The following is a 27942-nucleotide window of genomic DNA, read 5'->3' as shown; positions in this document are numbered from 1 at the left end:
GCAGAAATGCAGAAATCAGAATATTATAGAATTTCGATTCTAGGTATCTAGTATTCACGAAATTATGTCCCTATGGTCTGTATAGTAACTGTATACGGCTAAATAGAATATTACGATAATCGGATAACCAGATAATCGATAGTATCAAAATATGTTTGTTCTATGTTTCTAGCTGTCGACGGTGACACATTTACTGATTTACTTAGCCCTCAGAAATTCTTTCATTCAGTATTTTTGCATTTTGCTATTTTTTCATTTGTCGTGCTTGCTGGCGGTTTATTTGTCATTCACTTATTCTCAGTAAGTACACCACAATATAAATATTTATAAAAACGAATAGGTAGGCTATATTATCATATTATAATAGACTGTAGTAAAAGCGTATCTAGGATTTTTTCAAGGGTTGGGGGGGATATATAATTTTTAATATGCATTCAGTATACACATATTATATTCATATTGTTATGTACAAGTTGTATTGTGTAAAAAATTTGGTCTCCGGGGGGGATATGACCCCCATATCACCCTTCTCCCCGTAGATACGTCACTGGACTGTAGTGTCTTGGTAATTATTAAATATAGGTACCTATTGCATAAATGCATAATGCATAGATTTTTAGTTATTCTACATAAAAGTCTGCTTCAACTGCATTTACGGATACTATAATTTATTACTTAGGTAGGTACATATTCGAATTCTTGGTATTCTTCTTCCAATTGATTAATTGGCAAAAAATATATATACTTTTTTTTCCTGTTCTTAATAGTTAATATGATTAGTAATTACTAGTAGTTATTCATTATGCCACAGGCATAACAATTAAACAAACTCATTATATTTTGATTCTTAAATATATTAGTAAGTGTGTACAATAAAATAACTTAGAAATGATATGTCATAGCCTGTAGGTAGGTATAGTTGATTATTGTTTTAAGAATCTTTTGACGGTTTTTCATTTTAAATAATTAAGTGCTTACTACCTATATTGTCTTAGTTACCTATATATTAGCTATAACTTCTTGTTCATTTTGTTCTAAAAATAATATTTTATTTAGTACATTGCTCACATCTATGTGACTATGTCCCCAATTTCATCAAAATGTGGATACTTTTCGGTTGTCACTATTCGCCATTTAATTGTTGTGACTACCAAATTTGAACACTGTATTTTATTACAGAGTGTTATGTCTTTATTTGTCAAAACCAATTATACAAATATATAAGTTAAATGTGTTAAGTTTCTAAACATAATTGTATTACAAATTTAATCATATCAATAATAGCTAATATGTATTATGTATATGATATAAAATATGTAAATTATATAATTAGCTATTAGCAATGTATATACCTCATAGTAAAATTATATATCTATATAATTCAACAGTTGATAAAATATAAAATGTTATACTCAACAAAAAAAAGAAGTTAAACACTACTTAGTATAAAATGTAATGTATTAGGTCCAATCATAATGTTTAATAATAATATAATGTATTATTTAAGAGGATGTCAGCGCACTATTTGTTTTCTCTCTCTAGCCCACGCGCAACATACCTAGACAAAATGCATTTCCGCAGAATCGTTTTTTCTGTGTAAGTAATCTTAGAGTAAAATCACTCATTACAAAAAAGATAGAGGATAATATTTTTGAGGGTATGACATATCGATTTCTCGAAATGTTTCAAAACGATTTAAACATAATTTAAATTTACAACATTTTTTTGTTTATTCTTAAAGTCGAATACAAAGTCAAATAACAATAAAATATAAAACTGATATGTCATTCCCTCTAAAATATGATTCTCTATCTTTTTACTCTAAGATTTTACTCTAAAATTACTTGAAAACACAGAAAAAACGATTCTGCGAAAATGCATTTTGTCTATGCAGCGCGTGGGCTAGAGAGAGAAAACAAATAGTGCGCTGACATCCTCTTAAATAATACATTATATTATTATTAATCATTATGATTGGGTTAAATGTTAAGTTTCTATCAAGTCTGTAGACTTTCAAAATAAACAAAAAATTTTTGTAAATTTAAATGATGTTTAAATTGTTTTGAAATAATATTTAGATAAAAAATGCTATTCGCTATCTTTTTTTGTAATGGGTGATTTTACTCTAAGATTACTTAAAAACATAGAAAAAAGTATTCTGCGCAAATGCGTTTTGTCTATGTTGCGCGTGGGTCAGAGAGAGAAAACAAATAGTGCGCTGACATTCTCTTAAGTCTTAACAATTTCATATTAATTTTTATGTGGAGTATGTAAATATACAAAGTGTAATATCACTGATATGAAAAATGTAAATTGTAATATTAATAGTGGTAATTTTTAACACACTGGTCCTTTTTTAGTTGAAATTTAGGAACCAATGTGTCTGACCAAAATAAATATTTTATTGTTAAAAATTGTGTCAACTTACTATCCTAATTTTATTTTATTGAATTATTTCAACACTTAATACCCTTCTTTATACCTTATTCAATTTTTCATAGAAGCACCTAAGTAAAATAATTATTTCTACGTATAATTTTTAATTTTAGTTATAAAATATGGGAGGATTACCTTACCACCCCTCCCAAAAAAAAAAACCCCGAATTTTTATACCCCATTGGAATAGGTATATGAAAACAATCTCATCTCTACATCAAAATCATCAGACCCCCAAATCTCAAACACTTGCGTCTATGTCTCTAGAGGTATTTGTTAATGATATAAAAATGAATCTTACTCAAACTAATTATTACTATTTATTACTGACAGTTGAGCAAATATGAAATATTTTCATTAAAGGAGGTTTAACATTATTTGTGAAAAATGTTTTTTATTTTTTTTATGGGGCTTAGTCCCTTCCCCAGTCCCCCCCCCCCTATTTACTAACTTTAAACTGATTACCTATATTTTTTGTAATTATTGTTATTTTAATTATAGACAATATGGAACAAATAGTCAAGATTTTTGTACACCAAAGTTACTTCATAGACAATGATTTAGTTGTTGACTATAATGTGGAACAAGAAGTAAGTTTTGGTTAAAGGTTATTGAAAAGTTATACATTTTCAACTATTATTTTAGGCTCTTATAAATGTATCCCCTAAAGATTGGATAGCATTAATACCTAAAGGATGGTCTGGAGTAGATGAACAAGTTGCTTTTAAAACTATTGATAGTGATTGCGATGTAGCAAATTTAGCAATTAAATCAGTTATTATGGAGAAAAAGTGTTTCCAAGATGTCGTTGAGTGTGAGAAACATTATCAATTAATGTATATTAGCCAACATTTAGAGGTAAGATATAATGATAAATGATAACAATATTAATGCATTCGGTATGTATTTAATTAACATTAAGTATTAATAGATATTAGGTAGAAGTGAATACTTTATATTTCTACATCAATCTGGAACTTGCAACTGTATTCCTTCATCAATACAAAATGAAACTAAAGACAATTCTAAGCAAAGTCAATTATCTGTAAGTATTTAACCATCTTAACATAAAAATAAAATAGTTTATAACCATAAGTAAGTTAGTGTAATTATATATTATAATATATATACATCATACCTGGATAATTAGAGTTTTAATATGTGTTATGACTGTGACAATATGTAATTAAAATTGTACATATTAAATAAAAATTCAGAGCAATTGTTTAATGTATATTTTATTACAAATACAATATCAATTTACTGCATTTTCAAATAAATCTAAAATGTGCTTTATATCTTTAACTTGTTGAGCCAATTTATAGATAGGTTCCATTTCTTTTGATACTTCTTCGCATTTAGCCATTAATTGATACATTGATTTAATATTAGCATCAATTGAATCACATGTCTTACAAACCACATCCCTGTATATTTCCAAACAGTCAACAGTTAATGCGGACATGCTATGTAAAACTCCTGAGAGAGATTCAGATAATGTATCTACAGATGCAGCAATATTTCTGGCTTCAAACTCGAGGTCATTTAGTAAATTGGCGTCTAAAACAAATCTTCCTAAAGGTCTGGTGGGTATTGTTGGGCTGGTCTGTTTAAGTTTGCTTTCCAAATCTTCAGCTATAAATGTTACCATGTCCCCATTCTTAGTTACTATTCCTTCAAGATTGTTTAAAAAGTCCATTTTCTTAGATTCTTTCACGTTTCAATGTATCATCTGAAATGTATAAATAAAAATAAATCATAATAATATAAGGTAATTAAATTTACATAAACACATTATGTTTATTATATATATCTAACCTAATAATGTACATCAAAAATATTATTGTTAAAATACTATGTAATTATTTTGTATAATTATTACATTAGTCAGCCTCTAGCCGCAACAAACCACTACGTAGACAATCGCCAACACCACGTGCATTTTATAAAAACCGACCTCAATCACAAAATAGTGTGGTAAAAAGTGAAAAATTAAAACCTAAACAATGGTCAACAAATAAATGTCATAAATGTAATGCATCAACCAACTTTTCAGCGCTTGAAAGTGCATACCTTGCAAAAGTATAAATATTAAATATTAATTATATCAAGAAAAACAATTAAACCAAATTTATTCAATTAGATTCAAGATTTAACAACAAATAATGAAGTGATGGAACAACGTTTACTGACATTTGAAAAAGATTTGGTTGATACATTAGAAGTAGTTAATAAACAATTCAAATTAAGTACAGCCATTTCACAACAAAAACAAAATATTCAAAAATTCATTGATGATTTAGTTGATGGCTTAGTTAATGACGGCAGGATAACATTTTGGGCTCATGATCAAGAGGTAAATATCAATTTTATTTTATACAGAACAGTTATTATGATTAAATATAAAACATTTTTCATTATAAAATTAAATATAAATAAATCTAATTTTTATGGTTTAGTTTTCAGTTGTTAGAGAATACCCAGAAAAAAACCAAATCTCTCCTCTGCCAGATGAATGCCCATTGTCCATTAATAAGTCATTAAATTTGTCCAAAGAAGTTTATATGAAAGCTATTATTGGTCAACAAGAGGAAACTATTCAACATCTTGTCGATAAAATAAAGGATTTTTTTGATCTTTTTCTCAAAGTATTAACTATAAGAATTATTTATTTATAAAAAATAAACAAATATAAAAACTAATAAAAAATACAATTATTTTAGGTAAACTCCCAGGCAAATGAACAAGATAAGTCAGATTCAACTTCATCTGAAAGTAAAATAAATATAGGTTATATGGATAGTTCAGGAACTACATATTTCTCTCCTCCATCATATATTACTAATACTTTGAACGATATAAATTTGTATTTGGCCAATACTGTCAATTATAATAACAAAATTGAAAAAATGGAGATGAATGAAAATGTTTGTAACTGGACAAACAACACATTTTCTGGTACTGAATTTTCTACAACTCTGGTAAGCAAAATTAATTAGTTTTTTTTTTTTTGTTAATTATTATTTATATAATATAATGTTTGTGTATTATACAAATTTATTTATATTTAAAAGTAAAATTATACATTTATATCATAAATATAACTAAAAATTAAAACAATTTAGGAATCAAATGTAACCCCTACATTAAGTAACGAAGTCAAAGAAAAAATATTGACCTTCGAAGATTGGAAAAAAGAAAAAACAGAATTTACATTGTTTACTCAATCACCTGAAAACTGTACCAATGAAAAAACAAACGGATTGAATATTAAACAATAAATTGGACACAGATAAAAGTAATAATTTTACTTAAGGAGGTAAAAATTCTTTTGGGGTGGGTTCATTCTTATTTACTAACTAAATATTTTCTTTGTTTATTGTACATTAAAATAACTGAACTTGAAAAACATATAATAAATTGTATAAAATTAGTTATAAATCCAAAGATTGGTATTTTATACAATTCAATTGAAATATTTCTTTAATTGGAGATTAATGTTCTGCAATATTACCATATTATGAGAATTATTTTGATACTAAATGTATTAATTTTAAATTTTTGTCATATAATTTAGTTTGCTATTAGGTCAATACTGAAGACAATGTTTGTTTATCAGTAGTCTTAAACATCAAATTTCTTATGAATTTATAAAACATATCATTCAAATATTACATTAGAAGAAAATTAACCTATACTTAAATTTTTGTAATTTTTTACTGATCTCATATCTTCTTCTCATTAAACTTAAATATAAAAAAAAAAAATATTGAAAAAATGAATTTTTATAAAATATTTAAAAAGTAAAATTTAATAAATTGTACAGTTCTTTTCTATACTGATCAGAAGTCAATAGGCTTAAAAAATCCATAGTCATGGAGGGGTGGATAAAAGATACATAGTGAAATAAGTTATTCTGAAAGTGTATGAATAATAGATACAGATTACTTTGTATGATAATATGTGTATTCGTCAATATTTAAAATGTTCTAATATATTATTTGTTCCTTTTAGATGTTCCTCGTAACCATAATTTTATAATTTTATTTGTAATGATACTGGAGTTCAGATTTACTTTTGGAGTTTTTTTTTTAATTTTTTCATAATCAATAATATATAATCCATAATAATTAATATGTTATTTTTCATATTGGTTTTTTTTCCTATATTCCAAAATTGTAATTCCATAAATAAATACCAATTGATTTTTTTTTTTTTTGCTGTAATTTAACATAAATTAATATATTGTTTGACGTTTGTAATAAATTGTATTCAAAGTTTAAAATATATGATGTATTAATTGCTTTAAAAAACAATTCTTTTATAATTAAATAACTAATTTTGAAGTTGGATTCATATTGTTTTTTTTATTATGTTATATAATATATACATATTATGTATCTTTTGTTATGTTTTTTTATGAACCTGTTGGTTACAATAACTAGATACTTCTTTTGCACTGTACTTCATCTTTGAGTTGGTCACTGTTATGGATGTTAAAATTTTAATTTGGTGATATAAATTAGTATAAACTGTTGTATACAAAAAATCATTCTGAGCGCATGAGACTGGTGGATCAGTTTCTATTACTAACTTCTGTTGGTATCATGTATAATATATAAACATAAACATTGTTAATAATAAAACTATTAATTAGGTTAAGCAAACATGAGATAAATTATAGGATGTGGTGGATCCTTCAGGGGTGATCGATTGATGCAGTCACTGACACTGTTGGGCAAAACAGTAATTAAGTGTTATATTTTAATATTATTTTGTCGTGTGTATACTGTTAGTGATCGGCTTATACGATACTTCCAAAGATAATATATATGTATAATTACTTAAATAGTATTTTATGAATTTGGTAGGTTGAACTAATTTTTGTCAAAAAACACATAATATTATAAGTCAGTACCGATGACCATAGAATGGGAAAATGTGTTTATGGTTTGAATAACTTAATGTTACTTTAAATGTTTAAACATACTTTATTGCGTTTAGAAAATTATTGTGTAAATAATAATGGGAAATTTAATGTTTCTATGAGTATTTGTTTTTGAATGATAACAAAATAAGTTGTAACAAGTGTTTGAGTGAAAATCTGATCTTTGATTATCATTTTAATATCCTTTAAGAGGGTGTTAAACGACATTTGTTGTCTCTGTCTTGTAAGTGCATAACATAACAAATTGTACGCTCAGCAGAACACGTTTTGCTCCATTAGCTTAAAAATTTGAGTGAATTTACCTCTTACACATAAGATAAGATTATTATCTAGGCAATTTCATGGACTGTTTATATTTTAATTTTAAAGTGAGTTATGATATGAGTATTTAAAATTGTAAATTTTGCCATGTATTGCTTCTGTAAGATGGAGACAACAAACGTCTGTGTAACGTCCTCTAATTGACAAAATTTGAACATACACTTGTGAGAAAAAGAAATTGTGGCAAGTATTTTTTATATTATATTTTAATTATCTGTTAAAACATCTTATGATGAGCTTAGTATACTTACTATTAAAATAGAAAATGGTTTTGAACTATAAAATATTTATTAATTTACAAATTTTCATGATTTTAACATAATTTGAAAAAAATGCTGGGGTTTACCTATTGATGATCCTCAATTTAACACGTGTATCAAATAGAAGTTGAAGAAACTTTTTACACAAAATGTCTCGTGACAGAAAATAAAATATTGTAAATTTGTAAAACCAATAATATACTTATAAGTAGGTACATCAGTTTATTGTTTTCACTCTGGGCCATGCAAATCATAGCAAATTTACGTTTAACAGAACCAACCGTGTGTATGCGACATGTGTTATTACTTTTAATAGTGAATTCGCCTATTATCAAACTTAAAATTAAGAACATTATCTGTGTCCCTACATATTGTCTATTGCCTATTTTTTGAATTTTTAAATTTTTATGTAAATTATGAGATTGTAAATTTAAAATTATTACAATTTAAAAATGGTTATAAATTATACACTTACAAATTCAAATATTGTAAAAAGTCAACACAGGGTTAATTCTGCTAAACGTAAATTTGCCATGTTACGCGTGGGTCAGAGAGAGAAAACAAATGGTAATTTGACATCCTCTTAAGGATTTTCTGTTTTTGTCTAACAGACGCGCGACATAGTATTTTAGACGTGTTTTTTGCCAAACATTCCAATTGATCGATTGAAGCGATAAGAATTCTGAAAACAGATTTGAATTCGTCGTCAAGTCTACTTGAAATCAACTTTCCCAAATTTTTTATATTTTCCCCCAAATTCTAGAAAACGTCATATTAAAAAAGCATATTTAAACAATTTGTATTTCAATTTTTGGAGAAACTAAAATCAAAATTGTGGGAAAGTTGATTTCAAGTAGACTTGACGACGAATTCAAATCTGTTTTCAGAATTCTCATCACTTCATTAGATCAATTGATATGTTTGGCAAAGGATCCGTCAAAAATCCTATGTTTCGCGTGTGTTAGACACAAACAGAAAATCACGGTATGGAATCCCCTTAATACAAGTTACACAATAATTACTGTTACGACTTACGAGTACATTGTAGTAAAAAATTGGTTATATTATGAAAAATATAATTTTTAAACTTTTTATTTGTCTGTTTTGGCAATTGTCACGATGAGTTTCCACTAATAGTAATTTTTCCAACATTAGCTTGGCACAATACATTATATAGACGTAATAATATTTTTAATATTTGTATTTTGTTTACGAGTTAATAGTTATGTTTCTTTCAAAAATAACTGTTGGCTATGAGCCTTATTATTATAACAGGAAAAAGTGATCTTAGAAGAACAGATGGATTTTAAGTAAATATTTTTTAACATTGATTTATAAATGTATAATCTTGTTTGAATGTATAAAAATTAAAAATTATGATTTTACATGATTTTATAGGTATTATTATCTAACCTATAGCCTATAGGGCATAGACTATTGCTATTTTAATGGTTTCGTTCGCTAAATTAGACATCAAATTTATGAGAATATAAATTCTTTGTGATAATTAATTTAAGATAAAACAAGAAAAAACTGGTTTCCTGGTGAACACGGTGTGAAACAGGTTTAAATTGAATTTATTGTAGGTACTACGATCTTATAAATCGCAACTGCTCGAAATAACAACAAATAACAATGGTACATCAAAAATCTGTAACCAATTCGAAGGTATTGTCCTTGAATAATATCCAACCTCTGACACGGTCAAATAAAAAAAATGATCAAATTCATAGTTACCATGAAAATTAAAATCATAAAATATCATGTGTTACCAAAATAAAATTAGACCGAGACACCAATATGTAAAGGTTGTATACAATTTAATTATATAGTGTTAATCCATCGTAACATTTCTTGTATAGTTATATATATATTCCCTATAATATTATATAGGTCTTCTATATTAATATATTATGGAAACTACAAACAATATATTATACATAATATCAACAATTTATAGTAGTTAATATTATTAATGATTACATTCAATTGAATACATTTGAATTAAAACTGCATAATATTTCAAGAAATTTTTATATTAATAATGGGAAGAAATTAACGAATTCATAGTATAATAGGTATTGATATACCTACCTATAATATATGGCTATATAATATATACCATTCTATTATATACATTTGAAATTAATAATTTATAAACGAATGGTATATTAACCTTAAATTTAAAATATTAGGTAAAACTAGACATGGCCGCGTAGAATATTAGATTTGTTTCCTTGGAATTTTTATTATGATACGTTGTTTTTGCAAAAGCGGTTTTCATATGGATACGTTACTGCTATGGATAATGCATAAAGCATACCTATTAATACCTGGTACGTAATATTATAGCTTAAGCCTTTCATAATTTATCAAAAATCGTAGAAACTTATTCTTAAACAATTAGGTATATGCTATACTGTTACTAATTAATAAATATAATTAAGTAATAGAAACAAAACTGAATTTTTTAGGTATACCGTAATACCGTATATTATGAAGTCAATTTTACTATTAGGCATTAGGTTTACATTTTGCATTTTTGGATGAGTCTTGTAATAAACACAATACAAAACGTACCAATATTAGGACGAAGTTCGGTAAAATACATTTATTAGTTTTGTATTCACGAGATATCAATTGGTATCTACTTAAAACAATGATTAAAATGTATTATTAATAAGTGCCAAATGAAATTCTCTGACTTTCTTTTAAAACCGCTGATGAATTGTGATGATTTAGTAAAACTTTAAAAGATAACCATAAATCATAATCAATAATTATTATAAACTGAAAAAGTTTTCTATTTATAAAAAATAACAGAAAGTGTACCTTTAACTTTTAATACTTTAAACTAGGTAGTTACCTATATAATACGTTGGAAATGTACCTAGCTATCCATTTTCGATATATTATTTATTTTTACTAAAATTCCAAATTTTAATTTTAATAAATAAAATTATGTTATATACTAATAGCGAATATGTTATAAACTTATAAACAATAAATGAATAAACTAATAAGTTAGAAATAATTTATATAGGTATGTATGTAAAATTGCAGACATGTAGTATTTGCGATCAATATTGTATTGGTAAGCATAATTAACTTATATATTTCAGTATATTACTTAAATATTTACTAGATGCATTCGAAGAAACTAATAAAAAATAATGATATTTCCCAACGAAGAAATTAAATATCATGATTCACGAGCGAAGTGCCTAAGTGTAATATTATATTATATTCCACTGAAATAATCTGTACTTCTACAAATATATAAATAATTACATCAAGTGTATTCGTGTAAATGTGAGATCAATCTGCAAATTTATTCGAGGAACACGTCAACATTTAGTTAGTCATTAAATATTATAAATGTGTTTATTATGATTGGTAAGTATTAAATAATAATATTATGGGATATGGATCATAGGTAAATGTTACTTCGGTAATTATTGTTTGTTAACACGCGGCGGGATTATAAGCTTATGCATAGATAAGCATAATATTATTATGTTCTGTTTGGCTTGTTCGCCTTGTTCACATAGTCGCGTGTGGAACGTGCATGTCAAAATACCGGTTGAGATGTATTTTTAACTTGCACAGATTAAGTAGGGCGCATTTGCGGATGACGGTCAAAGAGTACAAATTAAATCCGAAAAATTAGCAAGTCCGCGTAGACGCATTATAATAAATTAATAAACAAATACATACATTATATTATAGTGTATTAAACATTTATATGTATATCTATTTGTTACTATACATCATTTGGCCGACGACTTGAAACAGTTATACCAAAATCAATTGACGTTGTATAGTGTTGTACAGTTAGTTTATTTATTTCGTTTTTACAAGTACCTCCTATCATAAAATAAAATTGACGTGGCGTGTTTAATTTTTTTACTAATGTATAGGTATAAATCAATGCAGTCATTTTTAAAAATGGAAAAAATAAATAATAAGGAAACATAGCACAAAATGTATAGAATCACATACATTATACATAGTGGTGTGGTGTGTATATATATATAGTTCAAGCACGATGCACGTAGTCACGTAGCTATACAATAGTATTTATAGTAGTATACATAATATTATATTATAGTACATTACTTGTTTGAGGTTGTAATTAACTATTATAGTCTATAATAACACATATCACTTAACCTATCGTACGTACCTATAATAGTAATTTGGGCTGAACGATTGGTCGGATAATTTTTTTTTAACAGGTACTTAAACGTAATCGCGCATTATTCGATTAATATAATACCGCATGTCTGTATAATATAGTATGTAATGTATAATATTATAATGGCCAGTAGGCAAACAATTGAAATATATATTGCGATTATATTATATTATCAATTGTCTCTTATTGCCTTTATAATATAATATAATAATAATTAATATGTTATCAATATTATACTATTATATATTTATACATATCTACCGTATGTTTGCATGTCTATATATTACACGGTATTGTGTATTTATTGTATTCAAATGAATAAAAATCGAAACGAAACGCGAAAAACGGCAGTTCAAAACTCGCTGAAATATGTAACTCTCTCTTTTTCTAAACCGTGCGCGTGCGGATATTACCGTTTTTCTGCATACACAAAGCGTTTGACACGCGTGCATTTAAACATAATCGAAAAGCATCGAAATGTGTTAAATTTGATTAGACTTTCAATATATTTCATCCTCTTCTGCAGCTCTGCTGTTTGCGATTACACGGTGTCATAATATTGTTATTGTTATTCATTGCGCAATTACTAGGTATTTTATTGTCCGCACAATCACCGATACACGTATATAGGTATGCTCGGCCAATTCGCAATATTCGCGATTCTCGAGTACACGGGCATAAACATGCGTGAAAAACGCCCGCATATACGGGTTTCAGGCGCAATTTGATGTACCTACATGGCTACATAATATTATATATATTTTTATTTACAATATAATATATTGGACGCGAATTTATTATTGTAATGTCGGCGGTAATCATTTATCGAGATCTGCACATAATAGTACAATGAAATATTTTAGCACGTTTTTTTTTACGCTCAAATCGAAGTGTTGCACATCAAAACCGGTTTGACGATAATAATTTCAATCGCCGCGGCGCGTACACGTTCAAGTTGCGCGGCGAGCAGAAGAAATTTATTCCGGTACCTATAAATTGCGGTGTGTATGTGTGTGTAAGGCGTGTATGAGTGTGTTTGTGTGTGCGTGTACATAATATATGTACCTACGTTGACGCGAATACTGCGCGTCGAAATCGAGAAAAAAAGAATTCGTATATCGAAGATAGCATATTATTATTACGTATGTACCTAGATTATTGTATATATATATTATAATTTATAATATTATTATATTGACGATTAATTCAACGCGCGTCGCACAAGTATTATATTATTATTATTTTCATTAATGACGTTCGTCAACTTTCAGGTAAAATTTCCCTCGCTTTGTTCGAAATCCCGTTTCGTGCTCCGCTGCGCGATATATAATAATAATATATTATAGAGAGCCCGCCGCCGACGCCGCGGCTGTCCACTCGCTGCAGTTTTGTCAAAGCCAAAGGTGAATCTTTTTTTACGCATGGGAAGGGAGACGCTGCCGCGTTTTGCTCAAGACGAGACGCATTTTCATTCAGTGCTATCCGGGCAATACGACCTGCTACAATAGTTGATACCGTGGCGGCCACAGCAGTATATTATCGGTGTATCGATGGTTTCTTTTGCGTTCGTTAACGTGCACCAGCACCATTGGTCGACTTGTCAATTTTAAGTGAGTACCGTTTATACACACGTATATATATATATATTTAGTATTTACCCTTGTAGTACTTAAATAGTTAAGTAGTACAATAGTCTATTATTATATAGCTTGATAGCCAATACCGTTTCGTTTTTTAACGTTGAGATTTTGGTACCGCGCCCGCGCACTTCGTTTGTTTTTTCGTTATTTTTGCTGCGCGTACGATTAATTTAACTCCACGATTTTATTTAAAACGTTATTATTGTTATTATTATTAAGTGCAAAGTGCTTACCAGCCACGCTACCGAAAACGTACTGGCGATTTCACAAAATCGTTTTGGACGACGTCTGTATACACAAACAGCATTATAGTCTTTATAGGCGTAGGTACATCGAAATAAATGTTTAAAACCTGAACACACTATTCAATCGTGTACGTAATATATAATATAAATACATTAAAACGTTTTTAAAAACATTAAATCTCAAGAAAGTATTTTTATTTTTTTAACGTCTTAATTTGTTGTTTATATTAATCCTTGTCTCGAAAACCAAGTTGGTACCTAACAAAAACAATATATAATGCGTGTTTATTTTATTTTATAGCCTTCAGAGTTCAGTTACATATATAAGAAACGTCGTCTTATAAAATAATTATTTCTGTATATTAATTTACATAATACATCAAAACAAGTAGTTTATATAAATATTTTTATGCGTGCTACGTCTACTACGCATATAAATAATTAGCATTAGTTTTTGTCTTCAACACTTATGGACCTTTTATTATATCAATATATATATTGTAACAATAACATAGTTACCTTTGTTGTGTACGATATTCTACACAAAACTATAATATACGTTTAAAGATTAATTTATCTTTGTCTTTGTGATCACATTCTCTGCATGGTTAATGCTCAATAATAGGTGAAGGTTAGGTATTGGCTAAAAGCAACAATTTATTTAAGGCTATAACTAATAAACAAGCCAAAATCAAATAGGTATTAATGAACACAGTGATTTTTACATTGGTATTTTAACGATTATCAATCATATTTGTGTTCATACACCAAGGTACATTAGTTTTAAGGAAAATAAATGAAATTAACATAATTTTATAGTTATAAAATACGTAAAAAATGTATTTTTACAACACCTACAATAATGTATACCTAAACGGCTAAAAGTTATTGTTAAATAATTATTAACTAGAATGTTTTTAAAAAGAATAATAAATAGTTGCCTATTTGACTATTTATAAGTACATAACATACCTATATCATATAATATGTATTCTCTAACAATAATTATCATTCAATAACATGATTTATGATTAAAGTGGTTTTTTTTTTATAATATTTATATGTATTTGTAATTTTACAGTAATAGTCATCATAATAACTAATAACTAATAAGTAATATCTATAATAATCATAATAAATTATTATAATTATTATTATTAATAATATTTCGAGGAAAACTATAAAAAGTACCTACCTATAATACAATTGAAGTGAATATCGATTTTTGTTAAAAAATCATGATATATTTTTATATCCCATTTAGTGGTGATGACTGGAGAAACATAAAAGTTCTCTTAAGTGGCGCGATATTTTGATTTATACCATTTATTGTATTAATAAATGGCTATAACTTTTATTACCTTGTAAACTATTTAAATAAATATAATACATTAAATAATTGTGTTAAAATATACTAATGTAAGCACCCTAAGTTTGAATTATAGAGACATTGTATTAATATAAATTACAATTAGTGCTGAAAGGACACATATTTTGTAAGAGTAAATCTGGGACACTGTATTTAGAGCATTCAAAAGTTAAAACTTTTAGAGGGGCCTGATAAAAATATCAATCCGAATACTACAAGGCACTTAGTATATAGTTAGACACGTTTTCATTTATTCGGGAAAATTGTATGCGTATTTCAGTATTTACAGACGATCTATTTTTGAGTAGTTTAAACTTGTTATGTTTGTGACTTCATATCATATGAATGAGATATTTAGTTGATACAATATAATTATAATTCAACAATTTTTGGAAGGCATTATTAAAAGTTAAAACAAAACAAATAATAGCATTAATGCATTATTATATTATAATATATTATACTGATTAGTGATTGTAACATAAAATTCGATTGTGGGTACTTCGGTTTAAGTTAAATTGGTATTAATTATATTATTGTTTAATGTATTTAGTATCAAGAGTAATATAGAAATCGAGTACCTACAATAAAAAAACGCATGGACATTTTTAATTCAATATAATTTATAAATATATATTATTTCAAATTTTGAATGGGGTGATGATTTGTTTATGATTTAACTATGATGTTTTATTTTTTTTTGTGTGCCACCATATTTTGGAGCAGCTAAATTGATTCAATCTTTAACTTAGCGTGTGGTTTTTGTTAGAATTTTTGATCTAGCTTGTAATTTGGGGGCAAAAGTAAAAAATTTTAGTACCTACTTTCTTAAATAATTGGGTAAAACTAACACAAATGTAATAACTAATAGATTTTGTTATATTTTGTAGACTTAAATTTTTCAGCCTAACCTAACCTAACCATTAGACACTATGTAGGTACAATTTTTGGCTCTTGTGCTAATTTAAAATGTTCTACTTTTTTAGTTTTGTTTGTTGATTTATTTCTATAATTTTTGATTGTTATTAAAATATTTTATAAGTTCATACCACAATTTGATTAAAAAATAAAATTTTTCATATCTCATCAACACTACAAAAATGTACAAAATATTATGTACTTAAAAATTCATAAAATTTGGCTAAGATCAATTAGTCAATACCTCATCATTTTTTTTTTTAATGGAAATTTTTTGTGATGCAGCAAAATATTTTTTATGACTTTTTTAATTTAAAATGTTGATGAGTCAATGATAACATTGGATATTCACAGGTTCTCATCAAACAATGTTTCAAATTTTGTTATAATTCAAAAAGTATTACTATTAAAATGTTGATTCAATTTATTACGCTTTTATTCAAAAAGTTTGAAAATCAAATTTAAGATCCCACGTAAGTTTTTTAAAAATTTTAAAAATAATTGAATTTTGTTATATGGATAGGCATAAAATCATTTTTTTTTAAGCATATTAAATTCAAATGTTATGGATATCTCGGAAATTTGTAAATTATTTTGTTGTTCAAAATATATTAAGGTTCCTCATAAGTTGTTATTATAGAAACTTAATAATTTGAAAAACTTGCACATGATTTGTATTACCTATATACATTTTATTTTCAAATATTGATTAAAATTGGACATTTAATATCTTAAATGAAAAAAAAAACAATTATAGTAAGTTATTATTATTTCTATAGACAATGACATTTTCAAAATATCTAGACTAATTGTATGCAATTTATATATTATAACTCTAACCTATTTACATCATTCGTACGCGTACGTCGGTAATTGACATTGGCTTAAATACCTTATTATTGGTTTATTACTATTATAATAGCAATATAATAAAATAATAAATAGTCTTAGGCTGACAAATGATAAAGCATTGCCGCTCAAAATCGTTTTTCGTATAAAATTATTCATCATTGAAGAATTATTAATTTTAACAAATTCATTACAGTGTTTTACTCAATGACGATGTACACTCGAAATCTACAATAATATAGCACAGTGGTTCCCAACTGGTGGTCCGTGGACCCCCAGGGGCCCTCATGTTGATGTTAGGGGTTCCGCGGTAGTGTAATACTGTATCGGTTTTTCATTTTTATTTTAGTGAAATTCGTAGTCGTTTGAAATTCCGGATATTTTTGGACTATTGAAACTCGATTTACCGCGAAAAAGGTAGATAATTAATTAATTTAAATTTAAAAGTAAGTATTTACAAAAGAGGGGTCCCCGGACCAATTTAAGCTTTAGCTAGGGGTCCGTGGATTCATACTAATTGGGAACCACTGATAAAGCGGAACAATACTTACCCTGTTTTTTTTTTGAAAGTGTAATATGTACCTATATTCAATTTTATAAATAAAAATATCGTGCTCACAAGAAATTTTTAATCAAAAAATATAACACGTGACATTTTTGAACATCCGTTATTGCTCAAAAATTATTTTTTTACCAATAGTTTCTTTTTTAAATTCAAAAATTAGAAATATATCTTAAGTGCCCATTAAAAGAACAGTTTTATAATTATATTTAAAGTGTAAGTAAAAATTAGTTTTTTACTATTATTCTTAAGTTATGCACGTCATCATTGCTTATAACTGTTATTAGGACATTAGGTCAGAGTGATACTTGATAGTTTAGACTCGCATTTGTATGAGAAAAAATCACGTTCTTTACAAATCAGTACCTACTAAAATGCTAAAATGCTAGACTTTGGATAGATATTATAGAATGTACAGGATAAGTTTATTGTTAGGTCAATATTAATCTATTATGCAACTTATGAAGGAATAAGAAAACACGTTTAATCTTACATAGATATCTGAGTGGTCAACAGTAATTATATTTTTAATTTTTAATAAATACCTTCATACATTACCTAATTACCAATTTGAAGAATACTATCAAAATTATATGAAACAATCACAATATCCTATAACAGGTAACAATGTTATATTTTATATGAGCTCTACAATACGCATTTCATAATATAATGGATCATTATTGTCATGGTAATATAATATTAAATGTTATAATATGAAATAATATTAATTAACCAAAGATCGAAATTTTAGGACTACAAATCGTTATTTTGCTGGAATATTATATGTGTATAATAATTTATTCATATATTAATTCCTCGAATTGTAAAAAACGAATGTCATCGTTACATACAGCGTGTACCTTCTTTGTTAGTTTAGAAACAAATAGTGTATACAATATTATAATACACGTTAAAATTAAATACCTTTTATTAGATAAACCTTAAATTATATTTAAAAACATAAGTATTGCATTTTAGTCAAGATTTTTTTAAATAGGAGTGATGGAGCATTATAGCTTTGAAGAGTAATAAAAATGATCATACATTTATAGATAAAATTTAATAATAAAGCTTTTAGAACACTCTTAATCGAAAAATTGGATACGTAGGTAGACACGCAAGAAAACAATTATAATGGTACGCTCAGGATCTAAAAGCATGCTAAAACCGGTCGAGATCAACGAACTAACTATAGACTAATATTAAAAATTATTATTATTTTTTAAAACTGTTTATTTAATTTCTTTATGGTTAACTTTTAACAAATTATACCAGCTGATATTTTGAAGGTTAATATATAAGGAGTATTTGTGTAAATATATTTTAACATAGTCATTATAGTCATTATACAATTTAAAAATTATTTTTAAAAATATAGTTATTAATTAGGTATACATTTTGAAAATTATTACAGTATTTGATTACCAAAATGAGTTCCTCAATATCTATACAATTGTTGATTTGCATAGTGGTATTCTTACCATCGTGCTATAGAGGAGAAACCAAATTACACAAAGAAGGTATAAATTATAATTTTGATTTGTTTTATACATACATTGATTGTAACGATTAATTTGTACATAATGATTTTGGCGATAGACTCATCAAACCAGTTCCTAAATCTCAAAACCGAAGATCTAGAAAATGCAATTCAATATGGTACCCAGCAAATTAATATGCTTTCTCGCCACGAGGATTCGTTATCGTATGCTGATGTTCATGTGAAAATTGGAAGTCCGTCTCATGGACAACTTATCGATTCTCAGCCTTCCATAGACGGACATTTGGCATCACGGAATGCTGAGATTGTTATTAAAGCGTCACACTACATAATGAACAAACATTGTTCGGGGTAAAATTAAACAAACAAATATACCAAAAAAAAAAAATCAAAAATTAAATTGTATGAAAAATTTAACTATTATTTTAGCTCCGGGATAAGTAAAATACATTGTGCCAAAGACTTAGCAAAAGTAAAACTAGACCAGACTTCTTTGGGTCAGATGTGTTTGTCAAAGTATTTCAACGAAACCGCGTGCGACGGAAAGAACTTGAAGTATCGTAGTGCAGACGGTTCTTGTAACAATTTGAAACGTTCCTTTTGGGGAAAGGCAAACACGGCTTATAAACGTTTACTGTTTCCAGTCTACAAAGATGGTAATATTTCCAAATTACACTTAGTACCAACAAGTTGCAACGCATATCGCCCGTAAAATATACATCATGCAGTCCAATACATTTTTATTCTTATTTAAATATACAATAGTCAATAAGAAAGGGATCCTCAAATAGTAGCCCGTGTACGAACTTTTTCCGTCCCGTAGACAAGACATTAAAAAAAAATGTGTGGTGAATAAAATGAGGTTTTCATTAGTTCTAATTTTGACTTTACTTCCTTCGGATAAACGCGTGTACATAAGGTTGTGATAGCCCCGCGGGAAACTTCCCGAAATAGCCCTACAAAAATATTAGTTTCTCTGCAATAAGATATTCCTAGCACTCCTATAATATAGCACATGATGCTAATACCTATGACAATAAATTTAACATCTATGAATTCTGTACAACATAACATAATAATATGATATCTACCTATGTTTACTGCTTGGTACTTGTATAATATAATTTATAATAATATAATCTCTCATACACCTAATATAATTTCATTGATCGTATATTATACGTGTACAGGTCTGAGCTCGATTAAAGAACTGCCCAATTCTAGAGAGCTGAGCACCGGTCTTGTCAACGACGAGAACTCGCCCGACAGCGTGAAAACGATAGCGATGGCGTACTGGACGATTTTCATCGGCCACGACCTATCACACACGGCGGTTTCCAGCATGCGTAGGATTTAACACATAACCGTATATTATATTAGTCGATTGATCGTAATTAATGCATGCGTACGTATATGTGAAATCCGTAGTGAAAACGAACAAATCGGTGGACTGTTGTAACGAGAACGGAATGAAGCAATCGCCCCGGTACACACACCCGTCGTGCGCGCCCATCATCATTCCGAAAGACGATAGATTTTTTTCACCTCTACGCCGCACGTGCATGAACTACGTGCGTTCGGTGCCAGCGATGCGGACAGATTGCACGTTTGGACCCAGAGAACAGGTAACAGCCATCATATTTTATATAATACCACATTGTGGATGAACTAGCTTCTTATAATTAGGTATGATAGGTATCCGCGAGGGCGCCGTTCCGGGGATAGAAGACCGGGAGAGGGAGGGGAGGAAACGCAAAATCAACCACATGAAAAAGTAAAAAAAAAAATCACAATATTTGTAAAACAGATATACCTAACCGGTGAACATAGTATTGTTTGTGCGATGTTGATTTTTTGTTTTATTTTTACATTCGTAAAAACCGAAACAATGTAGAAAAACCGTGTGCGCGGGGTAGTATGGTTATTACAGCTCACATTGTGAATTTTCCAAAAATCACAGATTTGAAAAGTAGTACTACCCATTTAACACGTTTATGTTCCGCAGCTGAACCAGGCCACTCACTATTTGGACGGATCGATGATATACGGTTCTTCGGCGGAACAGACGTGGTCGTTGAGGAGCAAGTCGCGAGGTCAACTGTTGACGCACACCGGCGGCGACGGCGATAGCGATAGCGACAGTGACGGCGACCCGCTGCGGCCGCAGTACATGCCGCTGGCCACCAGCGAATCGAACGCGTGCCAGTCAGGCGGGGACGGCGCCGGCACGTGCTACACGGCGGGTGACGTCCGGGCGAACGCGCAGCCCCACTTGACGGCCATGCACACGCTATGGATGAGAGAACACAACCGGGTGGCCGGACTTCTGGCCGTCGTCAACCCACATTGGGACGACGAGCGCGCGTTCCAGGAGGCCAGGAAAATCGTGGTGGCGTCTATACAGCACGTCACGTACGGCGAGTGGCTGCCGGCGCTCCTAGGCAAAAAGTACACCAAGCGGAACGGACTGGAACTGTCACCGAAGGGGTACAGCGACGCGTACGACGAGAACGCCGACCCGACCGTCAGCAACAGCTTCGCTACCGCGATACTGCCGTTCGTCAATTCCATGTTTAACGAGACTCTCAGGTTCGTGTATTGTGTGTGTTATATCATCGTTATTGCTATTATATTCTGGTGTACTATTGTTATGGTTATGCCTATTTCGGTGTAATAATTTCGACAATAGCTGTGAACACTCGTAATTGTTCATAATTTTTGTTTTTGGAAAATTCAATGAGCCCTATGCCCCTGTCCGTGTGTCTATAATAAGGGGCAATATTTAGGCAATATGCAATTTCGTCGCCGACGACCATCCATATCCGTGTTAGTCGTAAAATATTTTGATGATATTTAGTGTGAGTGTGGTTGTATCTGGCATACTGGGCTAATACGCACGTCGCACAGCGCTGCATGTCAACAACACCGTCGACCAAAAATGAAAAGCGTGATTATTTTATGCTCAAAACTCTCACGCCTCGCAGAGATTAACTTTTTTTTGTTTTAATAAAATGATTTTCTACATGGTGCATGGTCTTAGATTCTTGATTTTGTTGCTTATAACAAAAATAATATAAAAAACTAAAGCTTGTAAAAATTGAACATATTAAAAATCGTGTTCAAAGGTTTAGATATTAAACATTAAAAGTTTAAGTCTAATGCGTCCGATGTAAAATGTATGTCTCTTTCAAAAAAAATTATCGAAATGGGATCCGTCTACAAGGCGTGAGAGTTTTTCACGTAAGGCATATTTTTGAGCAAAAAATAGATCACATTCAGGTCCCTTTGAGATAGGTTGATGGTGTCAGGTGTCTGTACTTGCAAGCTGCAAAATTAATATATTAGGTGAACGCTCAATAGACTTGATTTTTAAAAGGTTGTTTATTCATTATTATTTCATGATATGAAGCAGAATTATAATTTTATTAGAACGAATAACTCAAGTTATTTACAAGCATTCAGTTTTTAGACGAGTAGTTCACTTCAAATTTCGGGGAGGACGCTCTAACACTTATCACTCATCTAATATAAACTTTTAAAATAAAAAAACCTATTAGTTATTACTTAGAAAAAAGTAAAACAATAAATTAGATCTTACTTTTTTCTTTTTTCTTGTATTACAATGTAATGGGGAAGTTAGATCTATTGGGATATAAAGTGTTGTGCGTTAGGGAATTATCCGACATCCAATGCATAATATATACGTGCGGTTAGGTTAGGTATATACATGCGGCTTGCAGCTACTTATGATTTTCACGCATGTTTTTGTTTATAGTTTATACTTTGAAAACCGAGTGACCAACAAAAGTCTTTCGCTAAAGGAACACTATAACCGACCTTCCGATTTACAGATGAACTACATGGATCACCTTATCAGAGGACTGTCCATGCAGAATACACAAAAAGTCGACATGTTATTCACGCAAACGGTATGTTTTTGCAAGACCTTAGACAATCAAGATAATCATAACGCAACGACTTTGTTTTTTGCATAATTCATGATGACGTCAATATAATGCGCGTATTATATTATAATATTATGTTTACTGTACAATGTACATGTTTACATTTTTTAGATTACAAATTATTTATACAGTCATCCGGATAATATGTTTGGCATGGACATTGTCAGCTTGGATATACAGCGAAGCCGCGATCACGGTATTCCAAGCTACACACAATTTCGAAAATATTGCGGACTTAAAGAGATAAAAAATGTACAAGATTTGACCCAGATCATGGTTAAAGGAGTAAGTTGTAAACAAAATATGTGAAATTATAAAAAATATACTGTATACTGATTACTTTATTCCTGTGTGTTTTGTTTAGTCAACTAATAGATTATTGAGACAATATAAAACTTGGGACGATATAGATCTATTAATAGGTGCATTGTTTGAAAAACATGAAGACGACGCTATGGTAGGACCAACGATGAGGTGTATCATTAGAGAACAGTTTATAAGAACTAGAACAGCAGATAGATATTTTTATGATCTACCAAAAGTATTCAAAAAACGTTAGTATTACGGAATTATTTTTTAAGAATGTACTCCAATTTAACTGAATATGGTTAATTGCAGATCAACTGGCAGAAATCAGAAAAGTGACCCTAGCCAGAGTCTTTTGTGACAACAGTGATAATGTCACGAAGATGCAGCAACGAGTATTTTTTAAACCTGTATCTGCTGTAGATGATTTGCTACCTTGTGATTCCCTATTAATTCCAAAAATCAACCTCAAACATTGGTTAGAAACAGTCGATCCAAATCGGAAATAACTTAGATATCAATGTCTATAAAAGGTCATGGACGTTAATGGCTATTATCTGACTTGTGATTGAAGCCTACTGACCACAGATAACTTGTTATTCTTTCTTATTGTTAGTTTTATTACTAACCATCTAAATCACTTGCGTCATTGGCCTACGTATAGTGTACACATAGGCTTTTATTATAACAACTATAAATGATAAACTATACAATTTGAACAACAAATTCCTTTAGAGAATTTAGGCAAATTAGATTTTATTTATTTTTGAATAAGTTATAATTAGACGTTTAAAGATTTTATTGTATAGGTATTATTTGATTTTTCATATTGTACTCAATGAAAAAATTAATCTTATGTGGATTGTTATCCAAATTTCCTATTACATCACTGTACCTTATTAATAAATTGTAAATTATTAATAATAAAATACCGGCTTAACACTTATTTTTAATAATTATATTATTATTATTATAATATTACCTTTTTAATTGTGATTTTATAAGTAAGAATTAAAATTATATAAGATATTAAACATGTACTTGTTTTAAATTGAAATATTATAGGGTAAAATTATAATACAATTTTTATTTTATTTATTAAGTGATTTTTAATGTAGTATTTATAATTAGTTATTATATATTTTAATAATGATAGGATATATAGGATTACATTCTTAAGACCTGGACTACATGTGGTGGTGAACACACTAGTCCTATTATTACAACAAATGTGAATTTAAACATTATTTGTTATTTAACTTATATTCCTTTTTATAATGAGTTATTAGGAATATTTGCAAAATAAAAGTGTTTTGAGGGCCCGTCAACTTATAGCATGTATTTCTTATATATTTATTGTTTTTTGGAAACAGTAAAAAAACTATGTTGGAATTTAATTATGTACATTGTAAATATTATGTATATCATACATGGATATCACTCCAATAACAAGAATCAGAAATATGATTGTCCATTCACTAAATCAAGGTAGACCTTATAACAAGATAGTTTCCGAAAAACCTATGTATATATGATTCAATTAATAATGACTAGGACTCGTAAGTTGTAAGAGTTGCATATTTTTCTGTATGATCTCAATTATAGCAGACCAATCTGGAAATCCGTTCTATATAATGAAGAGTTTAAAAACAAAAAATTAGGGTATGCATTCTTTTTGCATATTTCATAAATTATAATATGAACTAAGTCAGTATATATATTTATGTATATTCAGTATTGTTATAAAATGTCTTTGATTGTCCGTGCATTTTATACTCAATTGTTTAATGTAGGTATATATTTAATTTTCTAAAGATTTATGCAAAGTAGCAAAAAGCACATTTCTTTTCTATTTCTTTTATCTACTATAACAAAACTTTTTGTTATGGTCAGACTTCATTAAGTGCCACTATAACATACTACTATTCTTGTCCAACCAGTTTTCCACCATATTTCATTTGATCATAATAAACTAATGTAACTATTAATGAATAAGTTATAATTTTTGAATAGGTATATAACACTTTGGGGTGCATATTATAACAATTTTAACTTCCATAACTTCCAAGCCTTAAAAATGAGTAATGATCAATGAACATCCACAGAAATTTGTTTAGTTATTAACATAATATCCACTTTTTATTTTCCCTCTGTTACCATATTTGCATTCAAAATTAAAGAAATATCTAAACAACAATAATTAATATACTTAATACCTCAATTTATTAATGTACAGTTTAGTAGTAACACTTTATTTTTTAAATATTTTTGGAAAAATGAATTATATGAAACTGTAGGTAATTAATTACCTATTTTAATATAAACTTTTACCACCTACTATAATATAGTTAAGTTTAATTTATCTAACATTTAAATAATACTTTTATTAATGAAAAAAAAACATTAAGACAAGTGTTGACATTAAAATATGTCAAAGAAATTTATACTTTTGAGTTAAATAAAATACGAACTATTTACATCATAATTTTTGAATAATTTTAATACATTAATTGTTACGTATGATGTCAAAACAGCAATAATAATACATTTTTAGTTTTTATAAATCATTAAAATGTTTAGAAAAATGGCCAAATTATAGGTATATAACACATAATTAAAGTAGCAGTCTAATTAATTGTATACTTAATAGACTTACAAAATATAATTTCACCTATTTAACACATCAGTTGTATTATCATTAGGAACATCAATTAGAAAAACAGTATCAATATTTTCCAGCGTTTGTCTAATAGTCGTTTCAAATTGCTTACGATGAATTGCAAACTCCATGAGATCCTTTGGTTTTGCGTCCAACCAAAATTTGTCAAACTTCCAAAATAAGTAACAATAGAACTCGTTGAAATCTTCATATTCAGGGGCATTGCGTTTATTATAAAAATGAGTCTTGGCTGAACCATCAACGACCAGTCCTAATGCCATACTCGTTAAATTTATTCCAACAATTGCAAATGCATACCCATGGATTGGATGCATTGAATGTGACAATGCTTGTCTGGCCAAATGGGTATATTTTGATGCAAAATACACCAAATTATCCAGCCCTAATGTTCCCATACCACGAAAATCAGTTTTTGGGTCATCTCCTTGGAATCCAATGTCCTGCCACTGTTTGGTTACCCTATTTTCTAGACGATCATTTGGCATCAATTCATCCCATAAAAGTAACAACGATTTTTCATGCACATCGTTGGTACAATCATATTGAATGGCTGCACTTGTCTTAATCTCTTCTACTAGTTGCATATATGACCATATATTGTTCACACATTGTCCAAGAGCGTTGTTAAATCGTTCATACTCACACTGGTCAATACGCTTTACGCGTGTGATTGTCGACACGGCATTTGGTATCTGAATGGAACGTCCCAAGTAGAAACTTCGGTCTGATGCACGAGCGTCTAACACAGTGAGCAGACCACGTATTTGCGGCCTGTTGGAATCGCGCAAAGATCGTTCTACATTCAGAGTTCTGCGAGCACCCGCCGGCTGCGCATAACATATGCGTTGCAGTTCGCAGAGCTTAGTGGTCTGGCGCAAGAACCATTTGATCACTTTCCTCAAATACCAATAGATATAATTCCGTACTAAGTATAACCACATGACTACGGGCGGATAAAAGTCGTACAATATCGGGTTTTGTCTTAGAGTTCGTTATATAATAGCTTTGTGACTGGGTAACTTACCAGTAGAGGATTGTGCATGTCGATTGTCGAGTGAGGCTGGACAGGCCGGTCTTAAGTGCACGTGACGTCTCCTCTCGGTTGAAAATTGTTTACGACGATTAACAAGAAACGTAAAACGTTCGAATTCCGGTACCGGCCCTGGGCTGAACACGAAATGTGAAAACTCGAGAGTTAAGACGGACGACGACGAGTGACGACAGTCATTAAAATGTATTATGTATAAGTAAGACAGTGTTAATTATTATTACTTATTTATAATAATATTAATGATGTAGAATAGCTGCCGCTGGTACCTACAACACTACAAGTCTACAACCCTACCTACCTACGTCCTATCAGAATAAAAATATGAAACGAACACGATATCGTTTTTAGATAACACACAGTGTCGCCGAATATTAGATCAAAGCTTTTTTACACCCGACACTATGGTTGTGCGCGATAAATACGTCCCCGTGTACCCCAACTTTTTGATCCACAGAATTTTCGTCTGCTGAAGTCTCCTAGTCTACATACCAATTATTTATAATCCAACAACACGCGTCGGTTTAATATGGCCCCCGACGAGTATCGGGATGTTGGAGGGAGGTTTCGATGATTTTTGCGGTGACTGCCGACTGGTAAAATAAATTAGCCCCTGTCACACCCACAAATACATTATCGCAGGCTAAAGAGATCATGGCGTCGCAACCTAAATCCTTAAAAATAAATTTAATT

The 27942-nt window shown here is 29.2% G+C and overlaps 4 protein-coding genes across 7 annotated transcripts; 2 read left to right on the top strand and 2 right to left on the bottom strand.

Moving 5' to 3' along the window:
• The first annotated feature begins 15 nt into the window (after positions 1 to 15).
• LOC132947952 (uncharacterized) lies at positions 16 to 6788 on the top strand. Of its 3 annotated transcripts, none has more exons than XM_061018221.1 (10): positions 16 to 300; positions 2938 to 3026; positions 3082 to 3294; positions 3368 to 3481; positions 4324 to 4518; positions 4580 to 4792; positions 4896 to 5084; positions 5160 to 5417; positions 5562 to 5755; positions 6451 to 6788. In XM_061018221.1, exons 2-9 carry the CDS (start codon positions 2943 to 2945, stop codon positions 5715 to 5717), a joined length of 1422 nt encoding a protein of 473 aa, XP_060874204.1. In that variant the 5' UTR covers positions 16 to 300; positions 2938 to 2942; the 3' UTR covers positions 5718 to 5755; positions 6451 to 6788. The 3 variants fall into 3 exon arrangements, with proteins under 3 accessions (XP_060874204.1, XP_060874202.1, XP_060874203.1); XM_061018219.1 differs by having other exon boundaries at positions 17 to 300; positions 5562 to 5734; XM_061018220.1 differs by having other exon boundaries at positions 29 to 43; positions 173 to 300; positions 5562 to 6788.
• On the bottom strand, positions 3324 to 27569 carry LOC132947954 (BLOC-1-related complex subunit 6). The gene is made up of 2 exons (XM_061018223.1): positions 27226 to 27569; positions 3324 to 4168 (listed from the first exon to the last, which is right to left on the bottom strand). The coding sequence occupies exon 2, from the start codon at positions 4133 to 4135 to the stop codon at positions 3692 to 3694; it is 444 nt and encodes a 147-aa protein (XP_060874206.1). The 5' UTR covers positions 4136 to 4168; positions 27226 to 27569; the 3' UTR covers positions 3324 to 3691.
• LOC132947951 (peroxidase-like) lies at positions 13150 to 24849 on the top strand. Of its 2 annotated transcripts, XM_061018217.1 has the most exons (12): positions 13150 to 13305; positions 13435 to 13773; positions 19164 to 19269; positions 19349 to 19601; positions 19680 to 19906; positions 20441 to 20596; positions 20679 to 20875; positions 21256 to 21839; positions 23026 to 23179; positions 23327 to 23500; positions 23580 to 23769; positions 23834 to 24849. In XM_061018217.1, the coding sequence occupies exons 3-12, from the start codon at positions 19179 to 19181 to the stop codon at positions 24028 to 24030; spliced, it is 2223 nt and encodes a 740-aa protein (XP_060874200.1). In that variant the 5' UTR covers positions 13150 to 13305; positions 13435 to 13773; positions 19164 to 19178; the 3' UTR covers positions 24031 to 24849. The 2 variants fall into 2 exon arrangements, with proteins under 2 accessions (XP_060874200.1, XP_060874201.1); XM_061018218.1 differs by lacking the exons at positions 13150 to 13305; positions 13435 to 13773 and adding an exon at positions 18342 to 18367.
• Positions 25995 to 27232, bottom strand: LOC132947953 (ELMO domain-containing protein 2). The gene has a single exon (XM_061018222.1). It carries the CDS (start codon positions 27140 to 27142, stop codon positions 26189 to 26191), a length of 954 nt encoding a protein of 317 aa, XP_060874205.1. The 5' UTR covers positions 27143 to 27232; the 3' UTR covers positions 25995 to 26188.
• Positions 27570 to 27942: the final 373 nt, after the last annotated feature.

The sequence above is a fragment of the Metopolophium dirhodum genome, chromosome 6 (assembly GCF_019925205.1).
Source record: "Metopolophium dirhodum isolate CAU chromosome 6, ASM1992520v1, whole genome shotgun sequence".
Lineage (NCBI taxonomy): Eukaryota > Metazoa > Arthropoda > Insecta > Hemiptera > Aphididae > Metopolophium > Metopolophium dirhodum.
The sequence above is the reverse complement of the archived record's forward strand: the minus strand, read 5'-3'. Positions and strand labels throughout refer to the sequence as shown.